The 23429-nt window shown below is 37.3% G+C and overlaps 1 protein-coding gene across 4 annotated transcripts in view; it reads left to right on the plus strand.

The window, feature by feature from the left end:
* The window catches only part of UTRN (utrophin), a 473290-nt gene that overhangs the window by 78356 nt on the left and 371505 nt on the right, over nucleotides 1-23429 (plus strand). For all 4 annotated transcript variants that reach the window (XM_063097714.1, XM_063097711.1, XM_063097712.1 and 1 more), the window contains one exon: nucleotides 16644-16705. Coding sequence is in view for 2 of the 4 variants with exons in the window: in XM_063097711.1 (XP_062953781.1) it covers nucleotides 16644-16705 (62 nt within the window). In the remaining 2 variants the exon portion in view is untranslated. The remainder of the gene's footprint in view (nucleotides 1-16643; nucleotides 16706-23429) is intronic.

Genomic DNA, 23429 nt, shown 5'->3' on the forward strand with positions numbered 1-23429 from the left:
GAGGCCTAGGACTGATCCTTTAGGAAATCTGACTTTTAGAGGATCTGCTGTGGAGGATGTCGCACTATGGCTGGGTCTGGAGCTCACAGACCCCTCAAGCCTGTTGTCTAGACTGGGTCACAAACCCCTCACACACAGGTCTAGGAGCTAGGTAACTGGCCAAAAGGTCCTTGGAAGCCGTAAGTTGGAGAGCATGGTCATGCAGGGTGGATGCCCGAGGCAGTAAATGCCAGCCATGTGGCGGTGCTGCCCATATGCACTAACTCCACCCGCACACAACTTATTTACAAAGAATGTGCCATCCCACCCCCAACCGGACCCAAGGTGAGGGGGCATGATTAAATTATTCCATTTTCCCAACAATCCACACCTTCAGGGTCCCTTGCAGTACAATCTAACCATTCAGAGACTTCTGTGATGTTCCCTTAGCGAGGATAAATGGCCCTTACATTCACATATCACACATTCCATCCCAGTCCCAAAAGTCTTTAGCTTGTTGCAGCACCAACTCAAAAGTCCAAAGTCTCATCTGAGATTAATGGCAAAACTCCTTTCAGCCATGAACCTATAAAGAGTCAAAAATAAGTTTATCTACTTCCAAGATACAGTGGGACAGACATTGGGTACACATTCCCATTCCAGAAGGGAGAAACAGAATAGTTGAGTCAGGCCCCCTCACCTTAGGTCCAGTTGGGGGTGGTGTAGGCATTCTTTGTAAACGAGTTGTGTGTGGGTGGAGTTAGTGCACATGCGCAGCGCTGCCACTTGACTGGCATTTACTGCCTCAGGTTTCTGCCCTGCATGGCCATGCTCTGGAACATACAGCTCCACGGACCTTTTTGCTGGTTACCTAGCTCATAGACCTGCATGTGAAGGGTTTGTGACCCAGTCTGGACAATGGACTTGAGGGGTCTGTGAGCTCCAGACCCAGCCCTAGCTCGACAACTGGCATAGTCGTTGCAGGATTATGGGCAGGTAAAAGAGCTCTACAGAGGAGGAGAGGAGAAGGAGGAAATTGAACTTGGGAAGATAAGAAAACAGTGTTTCTCAGGCAGGGCATGCTCTACTGTGTGGAAGCCTACTGGGATGTCTGTTTGACTTTCACTTTTAAGAATTTGTTCTTTAAATGAATGAAAAAGTACATAAATGTGGCATGTCCGTGTATAAAATTTAATGCTATGTATGTTTATTACACAAATGCCTATAAAATTAAAAACAGGAAACAGCATTAACAATGTATGATAACTGGGGGAGGGTAGTGGTAAAGAAATTATTGAATGCTCAGACAATAAAATACCTATGGAATTTTAAAAATGACTTTATTAAAGAATATATACTGTAATAAAAACATGTTCATAATGCATTTTCATTTTCGTAAAACAAGAAGCAGACAAAAATGTCTAGGAGGATGTATACAGACCTGTGAATACTGCCTATGTCTGCGTAGAGGGAAAATGAGTGATTTAAATTTTCTTCCTTTGTTTGTCTACATCTTCCTTCACAAATGTGGATTTCTTCTGTAATAAAATGTTTTTAAGTGTCCCCTACCAAAGCAAAGCAAAATGATTAAAATAATAATGATACTTAAAGCTAGACCGAGGGAGATTATGGTGCAAAACTTGGCTCTGAACTTCCTGGCAGCCAAGACAAAGTGATACATTGAGTGGATGAAACAGCACCGTTATCTAGTGGAAAGATCTCGGATTTATCAGGACAGCCTTATTCCTTTCCCCCAGTGTGAGCGGAAGTGATACGCTTTGCTCTGGAAAGCAATTCCACATAAATTACAGAGACATTCCAAAATCTTGGTGAAAGCAGAGTGTGTACTTGTAAATGTGGGCTTTGTGAAGGCAGTCGTGCAGGCAGAGGGCGGATTCCTGTATGTGGCGTAGCTAGATGAGCTTTCTAATGATTTGGTGGAACAAAGTGGTGAAGTCTGTAGTATCTGAAGAATGCAGTGGTTGGCATTCCCTTCGACCAGATTCCCTCATACCTCTGGATGACTGGGTCTCACCTGATTCAATAAGCCTGGTTGGAATCAAGGAATCTGAATTTTAAGAAAATTCTCCAGGGGAGTCTGACGATTAGCCATATCTGGGAATTTATGCAGTACACTCTCCATTTTGATGATGATGACAGGTTTTATTGAGAATTAGCCGTGTGCCACTTGCTAAACATGTTTTGATTATATTATCTTTCATTCTGACAATAATTATTTAAGGGTTACATTTTTCTCCCCCTATATGTAGGAGGAAAGTCAGAACAACTAAATCAGTTGTTCAAGGCATAAAGCTATTAAAAAGCAGTTTAATAAAGTGGTTGGGAGTATGGGCTCTACCTTATAAAGTTGTTGGAATTAAATGAGAGAATATGTGCAAAGTGATTTCCCTTGTGTCTGGCACACAGTGAGCATTAAATTAATGTTAGTGTTATTATGAGGCCACTTTATTTGTGGACTGAGGCTCTGACGGCATCCTCAGTGCATGTATCTCACTATTCCAGTCACCTGTCCTTCAGTATTCTTAGCTCAGAGTGGTAGGGCCTGTGACATGGGGACTGTTACATTTCAGTCTCATTAATAGCCCTTTTACAGAAGAGGAATGTCTAACTCTACCTTGTAAATTAGAAATATTCCTGGATTTGTTCCTTCAAAACTTATCTCAGTAATTCCAGATTGAATTAGGATTGAGTTTAGCTGCAAGTAAGAGAAACCTTACTGCTCTGGATTAAATAAGGAAGACTTCATTTTTCTCAAATAACCTTCCGTCTGCAGGTAGGCAATTCAGAGGTGGCTACCTGCTCAAGGAAACTCGCTGCTTCTGTCTTCCTGGAGGAGTGGCGGAGGCCAAGGGGAGGATGTTCATGCCAGCCAAATCTGTTAATTTTCATCAGGGAAATAATAGCTCCTCTGGGTGCTCCACCCAGTACTCTTCTGCCCATCTTTGGCCATAACTGGGACATATGATTATCCCAGGTTGCACAGGGAGGTGAGTATTTTAACTGCCCACCTTGCTGCAAGGAAAAATATTAGATTAATCTCATAAGCAAGAAGGGGAGAAAGGATACTTGAGTAGGTAACTAGCAGTGTCTACCACAATGAGTTTGAGCAAATATTTCCCTCTTGAGTAAGGTTGTTTAGAGGCATAGTCACCGTGGAAGTAATTCTGCTTCTAGAACTCAGGTTACCTGCACTTATGTTCTAAAAGAATGGTATGTTGAAACTATGAGTCTTAAGAGATGAAATGAGAACCAAACGTAATTTCCCCATTTGTTTTGTTGGGAAAGTATGAGTTGAAACGTACTACCTTTCTCTTTTTAAAAAATCACACTGAAGTGGAAGTGAAAAATAGATATTGCATGTGCTTTTTTCTCCCACTTTTGAAAAGTTTGGTAAAATACACATAATGTAAAATATGTCATTTTAACCATTTTGAAGATATGTTCATATTGTTGTGCAACCATCATCACCTTTGTTCTCCAGAGCTCCTTTCATGTTGCAAAACTGAAACTCTGTGCCCATTAAAATCCTCTCTCCCCTCTCCCTCCAATCCCCGGCAACCACCATTCTGCTTTCTGTCCCTATAAGTTCGACTACTCTAGGTACCTCATATAAGTGGATTTATATAATAGTTGTCTTTGTGTGACTGGCTGATGTCACTTAGCATAAGGTCCTCAAGTTTCCTCCATATTGTAGCATATGTCAGAATTTCCTTCCTTTTTAAAGGCTGAACAACATTTCATGGTATGTATATACTCCATTTTGCTCAGCCATTTACCCGTTGATGGACACTTGGGTTGATTCCATCTTTTAGTTATTATTAATAATTCTGCTATAAACATGGGTTCACAAATATCTCTTTGACACCCTGCTTTCAATTCTTTTGGGTACATTATTTCATGTGCTTTTAACTTGGACTCAGTTTCTCCTTGACGTGACCCAAGGCCACGGTAGGTAGCTTACCCTTATCCTGAGGGGAATGCTAAAGCTTTGAAGAAAGATTATGTGTCCACATCTTTTTGTTTGATTCACTGTCTTGCTAACCTCCAAGAAAAATTTGTCATCATGAGTTATATTTTATACCGTCTGTAGGATTAAGAAAGGAAAGGAGGAATCGTAGTGTTCCCAGAAGACACTATTGCTGCAGTGTAAATGGTCACTAGTTTTTAAGGTGTTACTAGGAAGGAAACAAGAACAACAGAGAACATCGTCCTTCCTTTGCAAAGCCATGCTAACTGTGTACAGGGATTACTGCCTGAGATTTTGGTCCCCTCCTTAAATGATTTAACAGTGGAGAGTATTCGTGTGAAGGAAACCTAAGTCCTGGAGCAAATGCATTGGTCGTTTTTGTAAAACTGACTAAAATGATTAGGACTGCTCCATCTAAAAAGATGAAGCGGAAAGAAGATATAATTACCGGCTGTAAGATTATTTATTTCAGAAAAGCAAACAGGAATTTGTTTTTCTTATCACCTGTTAAACTGATCTAGACTTTTTGATGTTTAAAAGAGGTATATTTAAGACAAATAAAAGGAAGAACTATTTCACACTGAAGATAATTCCAGGGTTGTTATACCCAGTGATGGTATAGACTGAATTTGTAAATTTTTTAAAAACGCAAATCAATGTCAGACCCACAGCAGACTCTTAAAGACAGCTGGTGCTGATGTGAAGCAGAACGTCATTTTTTAACAGTGACATAGAGGATAACACCATGATTATAATCATGTTAGGGGAATGGCCTTAATATGAGGGTTTCTGCATTTTTGCTCATATAATAAAGTCCATCTCCCTTGTGCAAGCCTACCTTAATAAGCTTTTCAATAAAATTTATAGTAGTATCTCATATGAACTTTTTACATAGTTATAGAAATTGGAAATAAGGGAGAATGCATTTTTTTTTCAACAGGAGACTAAGTACTCAAATTATTTTACTCATTAACTTTCAGTTTATACCCTTTTAAGCAAGAGTTTTATGCTTTACGGGTCAATTTCTTAACTGTGAGGTCCATGGGAAGAAATCTTAACCCCTGACTTTTTAAAGGGAAACACAGTGTTCCTTTCTGAGATGTTTTTCCTGCTTATTATAAATATTTATCTTGGAAAAAAGATTGCATTTTAGTGGGCTTGCTATTTTGCAAATTTAATTATTAAAATGACTCTTCCTCCTTTTTTTTATGATCTTATATTTTGGTAACTTGTCATGGCTCAACATTAAAACAATTAAAAAACTCCAAATGGAGACAGAGAATTCAATATAAAAATTCTAAAAATCACTTCTGAAATACTCCTTTTCTTATCTGAAAAAGATATTTATAGTAGTTAGCATTTCATTAAATTATATGAGCAAAGGACAGTTACTCCTCATTTTTTCCCAGATTTGTATTCTTTTTCTGAAAGTAAGTAAAGTATTAGGCCTTTGAAAAAGTCTTGGTGGCTTCGTGCGATCTGTTGGTAGCATTTGGTTTTGCATTCACCTTCTATTTTTTTCTTTCTGTCGTAATCGCTGATTACCATCCCGATCATTTTGCCTTGAAATACTTGAATTTATTGCAAATGGTGTATTTTAAAGGATTCACCTCCCTCTTCTGCAATGTTTCTGTGGTGAATAGGCCTGAGGATTGGAAGAAAGTGATCTCCCTAGCACAATTATTTTACATCTGGCTAATTATCTCTTTACACTGGAAGTGAGAAACTCAATGGAAAGACAGGTGCAAATAAAAGCAATTTCACCTGGTAAGTTTCATTTTTAGAAATGCATGAGCTTAACTGAATCCAGTTTAGGGGCTTGGCTGCTGATACCTTTCTCTCTCCCCTCCTGTAGGATTTGGCTTCATAAGGGAGTCCTTCCTGTGGCATGTAGGCATATGAAAGATCTCCCTCCCTCCTAGATCCTTCCTGTCTGTGTGTAATTAATTACGGAGATGCAGAATTCTTCCTTACTCTCACTGTCCCCCACCAAAGCAGACAGATAGGTGGACAGACAGACCTTCTGACAGCCTACGTTATTTTTTTTAGCTGCCAAATTCTCTTCCCTTCCTACCTGTCCACGTGAAAGTGGAGAAAAACGTACCTTTTACAGGATGGGTGCATTAAAGAAAAATGTTACAAAAGTATTATATATTTATTATTAAAAAATTAGAAAATATAGCTAATAAAAATAGAATATAAGAATCTCTCAGAATCTTCTAACTTAGAGATATAGTGCTAATATTTTGGCTGTAGGCTTTCCAGTCATATATACATACAATGTGTAAATAAAACACTACATATATTCTTTAATGACCTGCTTTTTTACTCCTTAATGTATTGTGAAAATCCTTACATGTCTTTACATATTCATTGTATGTATATTGTTCAATGGTTGTATTTATACATGAAAATATGTTTTTGAACAACCCCCATAGATGGATATTTAGATTGTTTCCATTTTTTTTTTTGCAATTATGAAGAGTGCTTTGAAGAGTGCTTAAATATATCTAAGTATTTATATGTCTATGTTTTTAAAGATAAATTTCCAGAATTTCTGGGTCAGTGGTGATATAATATTAAACTATTTTGGTACAAATATTGTCATATTGCTCCCAGAAACTTGTAGTAATTTACACGTCTACCTGCAGAAGCCGGCTTCCCTGTTCCTCACAACTTCGTGTGCTGGCTTGTTCTTAGTGGGCTGTTCACTTACTTTTTTCAGGCCTCACTTTCCCCAACTCTTCCGGTAGCTTTAACACTGATGAATATGACTTTCTTCTAGGATGTTTACCTCCATATGGAGATCCTCTCTTGTCTGCATTTCACAGGCTTGCTTGGTATCTCCATCTTAGCATCCTGCTGTCTTCTAGCTCATTGGGTGCAAAAAGGAACTTCCTTCCCTAATCAATATCTCTTCCTGTGGTTTTAAGTAATTTAAAGTTTTTAATGGAGAGGCACCATCATCTTTCAAGTTATCCAAAAGCCTGGGGATTTTTTTTGACTTCTCTTTCTTCTTCATTATCCTTACAATAATTTAGTAGTCTGGTCCCAGCATGGAGGCTGGGGACATTGGAGTGGTGTTGGTCAAAGAGTATGGTCAGACAGGAGGAGTAAATTCAAGAGATCTATTGTACGACATGGTGAATATAGTTAATAACCATGTAGTGTCTACAGGGGTACTTCCAAAAGTTCATGGAAAAACAGAATTAAAAGATAATGTAAACCTTTTCATGAATTTTCTGAAGTACCCTTGTACTTGAAAATTGCTGACAGTAGATTTTAGGTGTCCTCTTCACAAATAAATGGTAAGTATTTATACATACACACATATATATAAAATAAAAATTTTTTTCTTAAGAACTGCAGAGTCTAATTGAGAATGGAATGCATAATAAAGAGAAATGATCACTAACCCCGCCCCCCGCCAAAAGTCCCAGCAGCAGCCTTACCTTCATAATCCAAGACCTATTGCAGTCATCTCTAGCTTTCTTATCTCATTGCCCCTCCTTTAGACTTCTGGATGTCTAGCATGAGCAATTATAATAAGCCTCAAAGTGGCTTACTTTCTCCTAGCCTCCTTTCCCACGAAACCATTTTTTGTATTAATCTCACTAAAGTGTACTTCTGATCATGTCACACTTTTGCTCAGAAAAAGTTAATGGCCCACATTGCTTGCTCATTTGAAACCTTACTGGGGTATTCAAAGTTCTCTGCAACCTAGTTTCAGTATATTTCCAAAATTCAGTGGCATTGCAGCTCAGCCAAAGCAACTCCTTACAATTGTGTCTGAGTGTCCTGTTTTTTCATGCTTTTGGGACTTTGCTGCAGCTGATCTCTCTTCATCAGATGCTCTTTCTAACCACATTTACATGCCTCAAAATTAGCAATTAAGGCCCAGCTCAAATGGAACTTATTCCTTGAACCTTTCTTACCCCCATCAAGAAGAGATATTTTTCCTATGAATTTGTGACTGTATCTGTACCTAATATACTAGTTATAATTGTTTATCTGTTATTTATGTATTTGTCTCACCTCTACACTCCCCAAGGACTAGAACTTCTTGAAAGCAGCACCTGGATCTCTTTTGGGACTGACATATAGTATATGCTCAGTAAATGTTACTGTTTCTTTGTACAGTGTTTTTCACAAAATAGATGTATAGCTGATTTTTGTTGAATAAGTAGGAAATACAAAACTTTAAGCAATGAATATGACAAAGAGTTGGTAATATTTCCAGTGCTTATTATGTCCATTTATGGGACCAGAATAGAAAATATCTTATCAATAAATTTTAAAATATTGAGGATATGTTGAAATTATAATATTTTAGAGATAGGAAAATTGGGTTAAATAGAGCATATTGCTAAAATTAATTTTACCTGTTTTTTAAATGTAGCCTGTAGAAATTTTAAAATTATGTGTGTGACTCGCATTATGTTTGTACTGGAAAATGCTGTCTCAGGGAGAGGATTTAGTAAGTCTTATAATCAGCATCAGATAACTAGAATCCTCCCAGTCAATGGCTTTGGAGATCTAGCCTCCTAGACTCAGTAGATTTTTATATTCTGTTTAATCAATGGTGGGGTGTGTCTGGAATATATTTCAGCCAATCCATGTTTATTGAATAACACTAAATTCACCAGCGGGAGAATATTTCTGTTCTTCTAATTATGCCGATTATAAAGCCACAGTGAAAACACATTTCTCACATGCATTAGATTAATTATCAAAGTCTTTGGTGTTGATGACAGTGATAATGGATGCCCTTGTTGTGGCCCCCTCTGCAATTGAGCCTTTCTAATTAAATTGTCCATGACCTTCTGTGGAGTGTTATCCTGGGCTGGGACAATAGTGAGCCCATGGAATGGTTTGCACACTGGAATGTGTGTGTCCCCCTGTGGCTGTGCAAACTTTTCCAGTGGTTAAGGAGCCTGGGGAGGTGTCTTAGGTGCCTGCCTTCTCGTTTGCATCTTTCCTTTCATAATTCCTCTTCCCCACTTTACAAAGAAAAGGCATACTTCTCAGCCTCCGCAAATCTTACTGTGGTGCGTTGTTGTGAGGCACTAAACAGGGGACAATTTAAGAATGCAAAGTAAAGAGCACTCCCTTAAGAATTATTAAAATGGCCAGTACCTTATTGCATCCAGGGAAAGGCTTTGTGTCCAGCCGCCATCCATCCATCCATCCTAGAAAGAGAATTCTGAAGTGAGATGTTCCCTCAGAGACATGTATTAACATGGTTTTTAGGTAGAAAACTGAAGTCAGACTTCTCTTGTCAGAAAGTAAGTCTGATTTGGCTAATTAGTTTGACAGCGAGAACTAGTTTTGCCTATTAGGTAACAGAAGGGACAGTTTCTATTAACTGAATGAGCTAAATTTGCAGCTTCTTAACAATATGCTAAAAATGACGTCTTTTTAACTATTTAAATTTATGATAAATGTTAGTTGTCAATTTAAAATGTACATGGGAATTATTTTAGAAGAGTGTTTGAAGTCTCTGACTTTAGCACAAACATAATATCATACTTTCTATCTTGAAATCTTCCAAAGTACATTCTAGACATCATACAGGAAGTTTTTTTTTTTTTTTTTTTTCCTGGAGCCCCTCCTGATACAGGCAGTTTTAAGAAGAAAAAGAGAAAGATGCAAAAAGACCTTCCAGAAGAGACAGTGTAGAAAGAGACAGACCCATCTGGGGGACCAGACTGGTGCAGCCAGGCTGGCTTTGTGGCTGGGAGTTCCAAAATGGTAGCCTAGGGAGGGATATTGAAAAAGACTATTGAAGGAAGCAGTAGGAGGGGAGGTTTATATGTTTAAAAAAGTGGGACAGGAAGAAGAGGGAGGTGGCATCTAAAAGATTCCTCCTAATATGAGGAGAATAGTAAAAAAAGTAATTAAAAGGAGAAAATACTACTTGAATAATTGACAGTCTTGTAAGGACACGTTATGCTGCTATATTGACAAGCAGAACTTGTGATGACAAAGTCTAAAGGTCAGATCACTGGCATGTCTTGTACAATCAAAAAGTTTTTTCTCATTTCATTTGCATGAGTTTCCATACATCCAGAATTATATGTTTATAAAACAGTCACTCTTTCTTGAGATTTCTGTTGACAGTTTGTGGAACATAATAGATGTTTACTTAATAAAGATAAAGATAAAGTGAGGAATCTAATTTCATAGCAATTTTCTTTTGTAAATTAGTTGAACTCTTTGTCAGTTACTGAAAAGCACATTTTTCTACTGGCTTTTCATGATGATGACACATCATCATTATGACTCATTCAGCTCTTCCTAAATAACTCCTTATTCTATGACATTTCAAGTGAGTTTAATAAAACTCTTCAATCCCAGGACAAAAATCCAAGTGAAGTGTTTGTTTGAAAGGTTTACAGTTTCTGCCTCCATAAATTGAGTCCTTGTTCTTTTGCATTTGCAACATATATCATATGGTTGATATCTAAGATGTTAAGAGTTTTTTCCAAAATATATTTCCAGAGAGAAGATTTCAAACAATGACAGAAGCCTATAAATCTTCTAGACATTCTTTCAGGTTTGGTTTATCAGCTCTATAAAGTGAAAGTAGAAAAACATTACCATGTGTATTCTTATGCATTGTTTAAAAATCTTGAGGAGGTTGTCAAGGAGAAAATAGGTAAGAGGTAAATAAATGCTAAAGTTAGAAGATGGTCAGGAATTAATGATTACATCTAATTCTGAAAATAATTCTCTTGAGTAAGTTAATCATTTTGCAATTTTGTGTGGATTAAATGCAAAAAAGCTATCTCTGAGCCTCAGCTACTTCAGGGTGGCATATTTTGAACTTGGATTAATTCAGAAAGTCTTCAGGATATCTCTAAGTTTGGAAGTTTTACAATTTTGAAAGGCATCTCATAGTCAGCATTATTAGTCATTAGGGAAATAGAAATCGAAACCACAGTGACAGAGCACTTCGTACCTACTAGGATGGCTGTAATTTTTTTTTAAAGGAAAACAATAAGTGTTAGAAAAGATGTGGGGAAATTGGAACCCTTGTACATTACAGTAGGAGTGTAAAATGATGCAGCTCCTATGGGAAACAGTATGGAGTGTCCTCAAAAATCTAAACATAGAATTACCATATTACAATCCAACGATTCCACTCCTAGGCATATAACCAAAGGAACTGAAAATAAGAACTCAAACAGGTGACTTGTATGCCAGTGTTCATTGTAGTATTATTCATAGTAATTATTCATAAGCCAAAAAGTAGAAACAATTCAAGTGTCCATTTTCAGATGAATGGATAATCTGTGGTATACACATACAATGGAATATTATTCAGCCCTGGAAAGGAATGGAGTTCCGACACATGCTACATCATGGATAGGCCACGATAACATTATGCTCAGTGAAATATGCCAGACACAAAAGCACAAATATTGTATGATTCCATTTGTATGAAATACCTAGAATAGACAAATACATACAATTTTAAACTTTAAGTGAGTAAATTGTATGATATTTATCTCAATAAAGCTGTTAGAAAAAAAAGTTAGTCTTGAGAGTAGGATTATTAGACAAGGAGACATGGATGGCACAAACTGCATGTAGTGAGATAATCCCCTGATCTGTCTGGTCTCGGGATGGAATTTGATCAAGTGCCCTGTAATATACCTTCCTGTTTTTATACTCTGTGATTCTTTCATAGTAAAGTGGGTAGTTTTGGTGGGTTAGGTTCATTCTCAGCTGGAACAAACATGTTCCTCTAATGCTGAAAATGATGTAAATTCTAAATACAGTCCAGGTGAGGCTGCAGAAGTTGTGCAGGGCTCCAGAATTCCATGAGTTTTGGAGCAGAGTGGATGGGTCATGTTAGCAGAACATGTGTTTACTTAAGGAGGTTGATTTTTTCAGAGAATCTATATTTCCTTACAAGAACATTTTTTGAGCACGTATTTCTAACTCTATCCTTTTTTTATGCGTGTAAACAGTATTCAGGATTGAAAACTTTGTGAAGTTGGGGATTATTTTAGCCTTGTTATTTTGACACCATTATATGTTATAGCCTTCTGTGTTTTCTTGTAGATATACAGTTTTATTAAATATGCTCTTTTTTGTCAGATGTAAAGTCTGAGGCTGAAATAAAGAAGGTATTGATTAGCCTTATTTTGTCTAGAATACCTTTCCTCCCATCTTTGCATGAACCAGACTTCATCAGTCCTTCAAGATGTATCTTAAAGGCTCCTTTCTTCGTGAAACTCTGTAACCTCCTCCTACTTGGAAATGTGTTGGACACGGGGTCGGCAGTCAGTTAGATGTGGTTTTGTTTGTGGTTCTGCCACTGGGTAGGTGGGTGATTCTGGACATGTCATTTAACCTCTGCTGTGGGTTTCAGACTTATCCTTTGAAAGGGGGACGTGTTTTACGTTTTCTTCTCACTCCATTCTTCTCCAGCTCTCCCACAGAGACCGTCAACTTGTATTTTGCTTTTTATGGAGTGAAGCAAAGTCTGCTTTAAATGAAATGTTTAGCTTTAATAACTAAAATCTATAAATGCAGCAAACTCACTAGACATATCTTTTGAAATATTATCTAACCTCATATACTTAGGTAATTTTGGCAATTTGGGAAACTACATTTTTAATTTTAACTTTTTTTTACATCCTCTGAGGATGTCAGTTTTTTTTGTTTGTTTTTGTTTTTGTTTTGGTGGCTGGCTGGTAAGGGATTTTAAGTTTTTGTTTGTTTTTGTTTTGTTTTTAAGGATGTCATTTTTTGGAAACAAACTTAGGGAGTTTGAGCACTTTGCTTGGCCCTGTTTCTTTGTTTACGTATTTATAATATTTTGCAGAGTGTTATATAACATGTATTATTTCCATATGAGATTTTTTTTTTTTGTCGTTTTTTTTTCGTGACCGGCACTCAGCCAGTGAGTGCACTGGTCAGTCCCATATAGGATCCGAACCCGCGGCGGGAGCGTCGCCGTGCTGCTAGCGCAGCACTCTACCAAGTGCGCCACGGGCTCGGCCCCATATGAGATTTTAATACATAGTGTTTGAATAAATGAATTGGGGCTGGGACCAACAAATTGGGTGTAGGAAACGAGAGAAGAATGACATGACTGAGTCTGTTAGTAGATTTATATTGGGGTGGTTCACATGTAGTGCCCAGAAAAAGAAGTGGGAGTATGATCTGAATGGCTTTTATTGTTTCTGAAATAATTGTTTTTGCTAATGAGAAATTGGCTTTCTAGGGTGTTAAATTTGACGATAAATCTATAGATCACTTTGATGATGAAAGAGGCCTTAATAAAGTCAATTCATGTTTTACATCATCCAACGAGATATTTGTTTTTCGTCTTAAAGTCTAGGAGCTTCTTTTCTGAATAGCTGCATTTTATGGAACTCATATTAGGTTAGTGCCAGCCAACTGGACACTCTTAAATTGCTTTGAAAGATGTATGAGCGGATAATGCTTTCTCTCTTCTAGCAATAGAGTTTTAATGGTGGTATACATCTTCCTAAGACCTGTGTGTTTCCATAGGGGTAATGACTAACTTCTCTGCCATGTTTCCAGTTTAGGATTTAAATTGAGATTTGTTGATAAGTTCTGCTAAAAGAATTGATATGCATTTGAGCTGGTGAAGAGAACACATTTTCAAACCATTTTCCTTGAAGATTTATCAAGTGGTTTTGTTGATGTTTCTTGCTTCACTTCTCTTACCTAACACAGAAATAAAAATTCCAGGCTAGGCAGCAGTGAAGGCCCTTGGATCTGTGTGAGCACGTCAAAGCATTTTAAGAAGAGCAAAATATTTAGAGGAAGAATTTGGAAAAGTAGCCTTAAGGGATTTAACACATTTTTCTCCTCCTAATTCAGTCCCGTGTTTGTCCCCCTAATGGAGAAAGGTCATTAATGGATAAGATTTGCTAAGCCAGGGAAGGCTTTCAGAAACAAAATGGTTTTCTAAAATCCAAATCTAAAGAAAACAATTGTTTAAGTTTGTAAACTTGGAAGAAATATATTTAAAGAAGGTGGATTTGTAGTGTAAATTATACTCATTCCTTTAATAATGCATATATAAATAATGTAGTCATATGTAAGTTTGTGTTGTGTCCTTATGCATTTTCGATTCGGAGAAATTAAAATAACTAATTGGCTTGATAATGAGGGTTGAAATAATTTGAGACTGTTGAAGTTCTATGTAAATTTCTAGGAAGGCAAAAACGATTGATCAGAATAGCATGATAGATGTTTAGTTGTCTGACTAGCAGCTTTGTGAGTCTATTCCGCCTTCTGATGTGGAATAGACCTGGGCCAAGCTGGTTTACCTTAATTGTGGAAGTGTGGAGGACAGTTGTATACTAGTAAGTGTTCCAAATTTGTTGCATTTTTAATCTCGTAATTGAAAAAGCCACAGGCTAATTCTTGTACTTTTACTGAAAGATCTTATTTATCATTTGATAAGATGACAGGCACTTATTTCTTTGTACTCTCTATATCTGGAGAGGAACCTGCATAGTATTAGATATTTTAACATGTTTTTGAAATAAGAAAGTTAAATGCTCTGAAAAGAGGTTAGGAGAAAATAAAATATGGTAGTATTGCTCCCTTAGGATTTTCCCCGTTTTTATGGTCAGAAATTCCTAAAATTGTATGAATGTTATGAAATTAAAATAATTTAAATTTTATATTAAATATTTAAAAATACTTTCTTTATTTTTTATTCATAGGATTAAAGAATAATGGATTTGGCAAAGTTTACGCAAATAAATCTTTTTTTAAGGCAGTAGGACAAATACTTGGGTTTTCAAAGTGCCCTGAACACTGACATGAAGGTACTTCAAAAAGTTCGTGGAAAAGTAGAATGAAAAGGTGATATGAATCTTTCCATGAACTTTTTGAAGACCCCGCATATTTAATATGCAATTCATTTTGGTGAGGCCGGTATAGCGCCCTTTGCAGGTTGATGTGTGGTGGTGGCCTTATATTCTAAGTATAATCTCAGCTCTATACCTCTCAGGTACGATGATGGTAAAGGCTGGGACATTCAAAGTGCTTAAGCAAATCCTCTTGGTTAATAAATGGCTTATATGGAGCATTGCTCAGATGTTATAAAGCCTGAGATCTGATGCTGTCGGCATTGTCCTTTGTGGAAGGAAGGTCACCTTTCAGCACCATTAACGTAAAGAAGTTTCTTCGAGAGCAGTTTTCTTTTTTATGTCAATTGGTCTCCAATTACCCTTATGGATCTGCAAAAGTGCACTCTTTTCTGGAGCGGCTGCTATATTTATTCCAGGAATGACCTTTTAATTACAGAAAACGGGGGAAGGATCAAAGACATCACAAACTTGGTGAAGTAGTAGGTAAATTTCTAATTATGCCAGTAGAGATTAGTGAGAAGGTCTGTGCTTACAGGGGAAAGGCAGTCCCTTTGGAATTGATGCTTGGAGGCAGGGCACACTCAGGCCCCCTCTGCTATAATTTTGCTGATATGATGGGGGAGGCAGCCTGCAGTGTGGGCGGTGGTGGAGCAGGCAGGACATATAAACAGCCGAAACCTCAGCTTTCTGCACTTTTCCAAATACTCCTGAGACAGCTTTCAAAGCTACTTAGAGATTGTTCACATGCTACTTTGTAGGCTTTAAGCCAACAGTGACTCTTTTGCAGGTTTTAATAGAGAATTGGGGAGCGGTTGAAGAGGGTATGATTGGAAGTAACAAAGGGTAAAATGGACATTTGCTTATCTGCCTTGTTCACACTTATACTATAACAATCATAACAACAGCAACTAAACTCCAGATTGTTGTCAAGTGTTTTTCACTTATATTCACTAATCTTCATAATGCCCTTACAAATCAGGCATTATTTATGTCCATTTTACAGATGGGATCTACCGAGGCTAGGAGACTGTATGATGACTTACCCAAGGTCACATGATAAGTGGATTGGGATGTGGTCTATTTGGTTGTAATGTTCTTTGTTCTTTTGTTATACTACACGGCCTTCTTATACCTATCTAAATCACTCTGCCCATCTTCAAGAAGTTCAGGGTGCTTTAATTTTTAAAGGTCAGTTTTCATTTGCTGTGGCTTGGAAAATGAATTCATAATCAAACCCGAAATTGATAATGTTTTCAAACTTCTGATTTCTCTACCTGTAAAGTGTTTGTATGGGTCAAGATCATTAAAACCTTATGTCAGTCTTACTATAGGAAAATAGCTTACAGAACTGACTATAAACCTTACACTACTTTTTGTTCCTGGAGGTATAGGACTTGAATGCAAAGGGAGCAAGTCGTGAATTCCTTAGTTTTTATTAGAGAACTCTGATTTTTGTTGCGAACATGATAACATTTTTTATCATCCTTGCAATTTTACTTAAAATACAGCAGGAAGTATGATGTATAATAGTTGGAAAGTAAGATACTGATTCTGTTTTTCAAACCTGGGCTTAATAGCAGGCGAAAAAGCCAAGTCCCTTGGGAAAGGTGCCCGAGTCTCCCTCTGTGGTAGGTGTTAGCAGACGCCGTAGAGGTGAACTTGGCGCTGTCACCTTTGTTAGCTGTGCCTTGTAAGTTCTACTGATAGGACTATTTTAAGCTCCCCAGGATGGAAATTATCTTATGTGGCGGCTTACTAAAGGTCCAGACTCTCACACTTTCCCCTCTCTCTCCTTTTCCCTCCCACAGATGAACACAATGACGTGCAGAAGAAAACCTTTACCAAATGGATAAATGCTCGATTTTCAAAGGTAACTGAGATTTTCAAAACTTTAAATGATTCAAAGGCTTCATTCTCATTGATGGATTTTGGTTGGAAGTGCAGCATATTTTCCCCATGAAATGGGACCTAATAGAAATCTTCTGAATTTGTAGACACATTTCTTCTTCTTTTATTCTTTTCTACAATATGATGGAAATTCTGGTGTGAACAGTTCATGTGATGTTCTTTATTTTTACCTGGAATTCTCCAGATATTTAAGCCAACAGTTTGCTGCTTTTGATTCTGTGCATCCTGGGTCCATTTAGGAAATGAATATATCATTGGAAAAATGTTGTCTTTACTTAGCTGAAAAGATGATGATTTCATTTTGCTTGGTAAAAAACAAATTGTTATTATTCAGGAAGGCTTTCTACCCTGTGCAAAAATATTTAAGGCTTTTTATTCTTGTGGATGTTGCTAATAGTTTTTATCTGCCTTGTGTTTTTTTAATCTTGTATACTTTCTCACTTATTTATCCAAAGAAGTCTTCTTTCTCAGCATTTCTAACCATTTCGAATCAATCAATGCTTTGATCAATATTTTTTTTTAGGAGCGGAGCATGCTGAAGAGAGGAATTGGCAGTGCTGTTTTCAAATTTGTTCCAATATGATTACCCTTTGGTTATCAAAGTTAGAATTTTGTCCACTAAGTCTGAGGTGGGAGAGGAATTTTTAGGTTGATGGGTTGTAGGATTCTACTGTGTCAGGATGAAAAATAAAGGTTTCTCAGAGAAACACCATTGTGGTCTTTGAAATTATATGAAAGCTATTTTAATTAAGAATTATTTTTCAAAATTTTCTATTTGAGAAAATTGTAAAGGTCAGGAAAATAAACACTGGTATTCCTTTGAGGAAAAATGAGTATGTTTTAAGGTTACTTTGAGCAGCAACACAGTTTAAAAATTATTCCCCATCCCAATACATTTAGTTAATGCTTTGATTGCAGTCTTTCTTAGGTTTTACAAGTTTTTGTGGAGGCATATTTTATCTTGCTTCTGAGAATGTAAGGATCGTAAAAACTGACATTGACAGAAGGGTTAAGAATGTAGAGGTGCTTGCATAATTGATGATTTTATGTGTAGTGTTATTCCACGACAGATGTAGGTGTTTTTTGGAAAATTTTTGATTGTTTTGTTCTAGAGGCGCAGTAATGTGTGTATTTTGGACTTGACATTATTCAAAACTTTTGAACTTTCCATCTGCATGTGACCGTATTCTGGGCAACATGGTTTTAGCAACTGGGGGAATCTGGACATGCGGTGTTCTATCCCAGTGGTCTCGTGAGTGTTCATATGGGTAAGATTATCCATCCTGGTTGTTCCTGAGGATAACAGGGCTATTTTCTACATAGAGCAAGTGGAGCTTACTTAGTTTCTAGCAGCTTAATTTAGTCATTGAGGAAGAACTGCCATAGAACTAATTTTGAAGATCACTTTGAAAGCATCGTAGTCTTTGTAGACCTAAGTTTAGGGGACATTTGAAACTGGGTGAATTACTTTTGTACCTATTCATGAATGTGGAGAGAAGTAGACAGAACAATAGGACATAGAAGGGGGTGTGTACTATTGAGAAAGAATAATAGAAAAGAAATTTATCAGTATTTATGGCCGGCCATTGACATCTTTAAAAAGATCTCAAATAACACAAAATCTAATAGTGCCCGAATAGTTTATTAAATGAAGTTGACATTTAATTTTGTACATTTATAATGTACATATTATTTTGTAACATAAATGGGGCCCTTAAGTCCTATGTAGATTATTTGTCCCGGGATGCTTGTAATCTTGCCAAGAAAATAGAAAAGATCTGGTAAATTTATCATTTTTAGTAAAAGTTCTAGTTACATAAACTGATACAGTAGCTAAAAGCTTGTTTCGTTTGGAGAAAAAGTATCAAAAATATGATGATTCTGAAAACTTTCCCTTTCAGATTAGTCAGAAATCAAAGTCTAAAAGGAATTTCATGAAGAATATTTGGATATACTGAGATGGAGAGCTCATGGCCGTGACACTAAACTTCATCCACATTTTTTTCCTTTCCCATGGCTGTCTGAAGTCCATAAATTGGGTGGCTTCCATGCTGGTGATTGCAGGAGAGGGAAAAACACATTTCTAGACAGGAGATTTCCATAGACTCCCATACGCTTAACGCTTGCTGAGCTGGGGAGAGGTTGCACTGTGCATGGCATCACTAGGTAATCCAGAGGCTAGCACAAGGAAAAAAGTCCTGTTGATGGTAATGAATTTTGTTTTATTTCTCTTTATCCATGGTTTTTGATATATTGTGGTGGACTTTAAAATATAACGATTTAGTGTGTCTGCTGCTTTGTTGCAGTGTGGGTTTCTCTGCAGAGCAATAGGGCCCCTGTCCTGAGAAATCAAACAGACACTGATGGCGTCTTCTGCCACGTAGACTTTTATTTTAAAACAGACATTTCTCTGGACATTTCTTCATGGCTCTCTCCCTAGCCAAAGTCTCAATCAAACACTAAGTCTTGTTAATTCTAGTATCTATATATATTTAAAATTGCCCACTTCTCTTCATCTTTACTGACACCTCCCTTTTCCGAGTCACTATTGTGCAAGACTATTTCCAAGTCAAAATTGTGAAAGACTTTAATATGGACAAAATGATTAGTGGATGTCCTGTCTATCTCAGCCATCTGGGTTATCTTAGCCTTTCATTATTTTCCAGCTGGTTTACAACTTTGTAAGCGGTAATAAATGGATAATGTAAGTGATTCTTATCTATAAAATGCAAATTAATTGGAATGCAATTGATTATTGCCCCTTGGATAGACCGGTTTTTGCATCTATTGTAAGTTTATTTCAGATTTCCTTTTTTGCGTGTAAACATGTGGTTCTTTGAATGCTCCTTTGAACTGATTGAACACCTCACTGGTTGCCTTATTAATTAATGAGTTAAATAAAGTCTTTTACACACATTAATATTACATTTGTCTAAGAGTCATGACTTCACCTTTTTTGAAAATTGCCCTGGAACATGTGGATCACTGTAATAATCTGCTCACTGGTTCTCTCTTTCCACACACTGCCTTCTCCATCCCCCCTTCCATTTTTGGCAGAGTTGCTAGTGTGATTTTAAAGGATGAGCCTAAACATCTCTTCCTTTTCTATAAGATCTTACGTTGACTGCCCATTGTCCTTTTTTAAAAAAAATAAAATAATAATCAAAATTGTATATATTTAAGGTGTACAGTGTGATGTTTTGATCTTACTTGGCTTTTTTTTCACCCCTGGGGCCTTTCACTCCAACTTACTTGGCTTTTAAGGCCCTAGATAGTTGTCCCCCAATCTATTCCTAATTTTTTACTTTACACTCATTAAGCTCCAGCCACATGGTCTGTGCCCCCATCCTAAGGGTCTCCCGTGGCCTTTGCACACACTCCTTCTTCCATCTTTTCCTGGCCAGCTCCCACTCTTCCTTCTTGCCTGAGCTTACATGTCACTTCCTCAAGGATGCCTTTTCTGAGCTCCCAGACTAGCATAGACATGCTCTATACTCCCAAAGTGTTTTCCTTTGAAGCATGTATCATCATTGTCATTTAAATAATTGCATTTCTCCTCTCTTACGTAATGGCAAGGTCCATGGGTGCGGGTACTGTCTATTTTGTTCATTGGCACAACTTTTGGCATTTAGTAGGCACCCAGTGAGTATTTATAGGCTTAATAAATAAATGAATGACAGTGACACACACACATACATTTAATATGCCTAATACTCTGTGTTCATAAACCAGCTGGAGATGGTTGTATTGGAAAGAGATAAAAGTAGAGTGTGGAATTGAGTGCAACACAGCATAAATTGTGTTATTTCATGGATATGAATACAACACATCAAGACTTTTGTTGCATTTATTTGCAAAAATAAACAAATCCAGCTATGCAAACATTCCCTATTTACCTGATTTCTTGGAGTTGTGCTGGAACTGTTGTTAAATAACCATTTGGATTGAATGCATATCATTTTTTTGTTTATTCAATATAATTCCTTACATAGTATCCACCTGCTAAGTTCACAGTGAAGAAAAAATTTATTTATTTATTTATTAACGTGTGGAGTTTTATTTAGCTTTTAAATTATGGACAATTTCAAACACACACAAAAGGAAAGAGAATAGTGGAATGAACCCCCCTGTACACACCATCCTGCTTCAATAATTATCAGCTCATGGCCAATGTATTTCATCTGTCTCCCACATCCACTCCTTATATCCCTCATTATTTTGATGTAAATATCACATATACTGTTCCATCTACAAATATTTCTCTATGCATCTTTAAAAGATAAGGAATTAAAAAATTTCAGAATAACTACAATACATTCTCATATGCAAAAAAAGAAAAAGGTAACAATAATTCCCTGATATTAATATCCAGATATATTATATTATATATTATATTATATATTATATCCAGTTATATTTCCTGGCTTGTCTCAGAAGGGAAGGTGTATATTTTACCTTTATTGAGGTATAATTTATATACAGTGAACTGCACCCCTTTAAAGTATGCAATTCAATGAATCTTGAAAGATGTAAACACCCATGAAACCACTACCACAGTAAAAAAACAGAACATTTCAATCACACCCGAAAGTTTCCTTGTGCCCCTTCTTCCATCCGTGTCATGACCACTGGGTAATCACTGATCTGCTTGCTGTCACTATAGATGAGTTTACAGAGAATATGGTTTTGAGAAGAGCCTACCTAAATAGTACATGATTTTATAAAAATTAGAAGGGAGTCAGGAAAATGAAGAAGTATGTGTATATATTCTCATCTGACATATTTTGACAGTGTACTCCTTTTATTTTTTAAAGAAAGTGTAATTTTATTAATATTATTTTTTACATTCTAGAATGTTGTTGTGGAACAGTTGGGGGGGAAGGGGAGAGGAGAAGAAAATGAGATGCAAGAAGGAGGAAGGAGGAGGGGTGGGATTGAGGCTTGTGGCACCCCCCCTTAATCCCACAGGAGAGACTGGGGGGCTTCAAGCGGTGGCTTGGTCATCTCTGGGCTGGTTGCATGAGTCAGGGGGGCATGGCCGAGGCCCTTGGCCCCCCACCACCCCAGGTCAGGAGGGCCCAGGGTGCTTTCTGTGGTGGCTCGGTGGTTACCGCTGGCTGGCTGTGGTGTTGGGGGGTGGGGCTAAGGCCCTTAGACCCCCACTGCCCTGGCTCAGGAGAGCCTGGGGAGCTTCCTTTGGTGGCTCGGTGGTCACTGCTGGGCTAGCTATGGGTGTTGGGGGGGCATAGCTGAGGCCCTCAGCTCCCCACCACCTCAGGCCGAGAGAGCTCGGAGTGCTTCCTACGGCAGCTTGGTGGTCCTTTTTTATCTGATGGTGAACTCCTGCTTTTCAAAAACGTTCCTTGATGAAATCCAGCTGCACCAGGAGGGATGTGACTTGGTTCTTGCTCCCAGAAAGAGACAATGCACCCAGCATAGAATGCAAATAGGTACCCGATTGAAGGGGTGGCTGTCCTGAGTGGAAGGAGTCTGTGCCAGGTGGAAAAATGAAATTTAAAACTTAGAACCAACTCAAATAATTCCTTGATAAAGGATTTGATAAAGAACTTAAGAATATTGAATAATATGGGACTAAAACCATCTTTGATTTCTAAATATATAGGTATGTACAATACCTAAGACAGCAATTGCTATAAATATATGTTCTTTTTGCTGCAAATTCTTGTTAATATGTCACAGAGTACACAGCTCTTTGGGGTCTGGGTATACTGAGTTTACTGTACAGTATACAGTAAATTATGGTTCTTGGGTTTTTAAAAAGATATGAAGAGCTCAGAAGAAAATTATTATCTAAAGGAGCTAAAAGTTAGGAAATTAATCACTTTTTTTTTGATAAGCTGCTCATTTATTTATGACCTCAGGCGCATTACTAGCCAAATTTTTCAGGTCACTTGGTTTTCATTCCTTTAGCCGTAAAACACACTCGTACATTATTTCCTGCCTCATATGGCTAAGAAAGACGGAGGCATTGCTGTGAAGCATATAGGAGATTATAATTACTTAGGAATGCTAAATAAAAACCTTATCAAGTACCCCTAACTTGTAATATCCCTGATCTAGGCTGCACATGAAAACAGAAATGAAAAAAAGCATTGCCTCATTAAACCCACTTTGTTCCATTGTGAAGTGGGTGAAACGTGAGTGTGTTGATCCTTCTCATTTTCAGAGCCCCTGGCTTGTTGGTGGGCTGGTCTCCCAAGGGAGGTAGTGACCAAGGGCCTTGGTCACTTTGCTGTTGAGACATTTGTTCTGACTTTGAGCCTACATTTTCTTTGGTCAACTTTCAGAGCTGCTTATCTGGCAGAGCTAACATACACATAACATAACAGAAGCTCTTTTATCATTTTGGCGAGACAATTCTCAAAAGAGTTTTAACAAATAAAGGTTAGGTAAAGAGTATGCAAACTTAAAATGGCTGAACTTTACTTTGGGGCAGATTTCTGCTTTTTCCTTTTCTAAGACAAAGATGAGCCAAGTTCTCATATGTTACAATTCCAAATTTGAAAGTTCAATTGACAGAACAGGAGAGAGGAAACTGGCAAAGCATTTTTTGTGGATTTCAATATGATGAGCTATTCAGATGTGTTCCTTTTGGAGACTTTGGGATGTTGCTTTTAGTGTCCTATTGTTTTCTGCTTTTTTCATGTTGGAAGTTGATGGTCACA

The sequence above is a fragment of the Cynocephalus volans genome, chromosome 5 (assembly GCF_027409185.1).
Source record: "Cynocephalus volans isolate mCynVol1 chromosome 5, mCynVol1.pri, whole genome shotgun sequence".
Taxonomy (NCBI): Eukaryota; Metazoa; Chordata; class Mammalia; order Dermoptera; family Cynocephalidae; genus Cynocephalus; species Cynocephalus volans.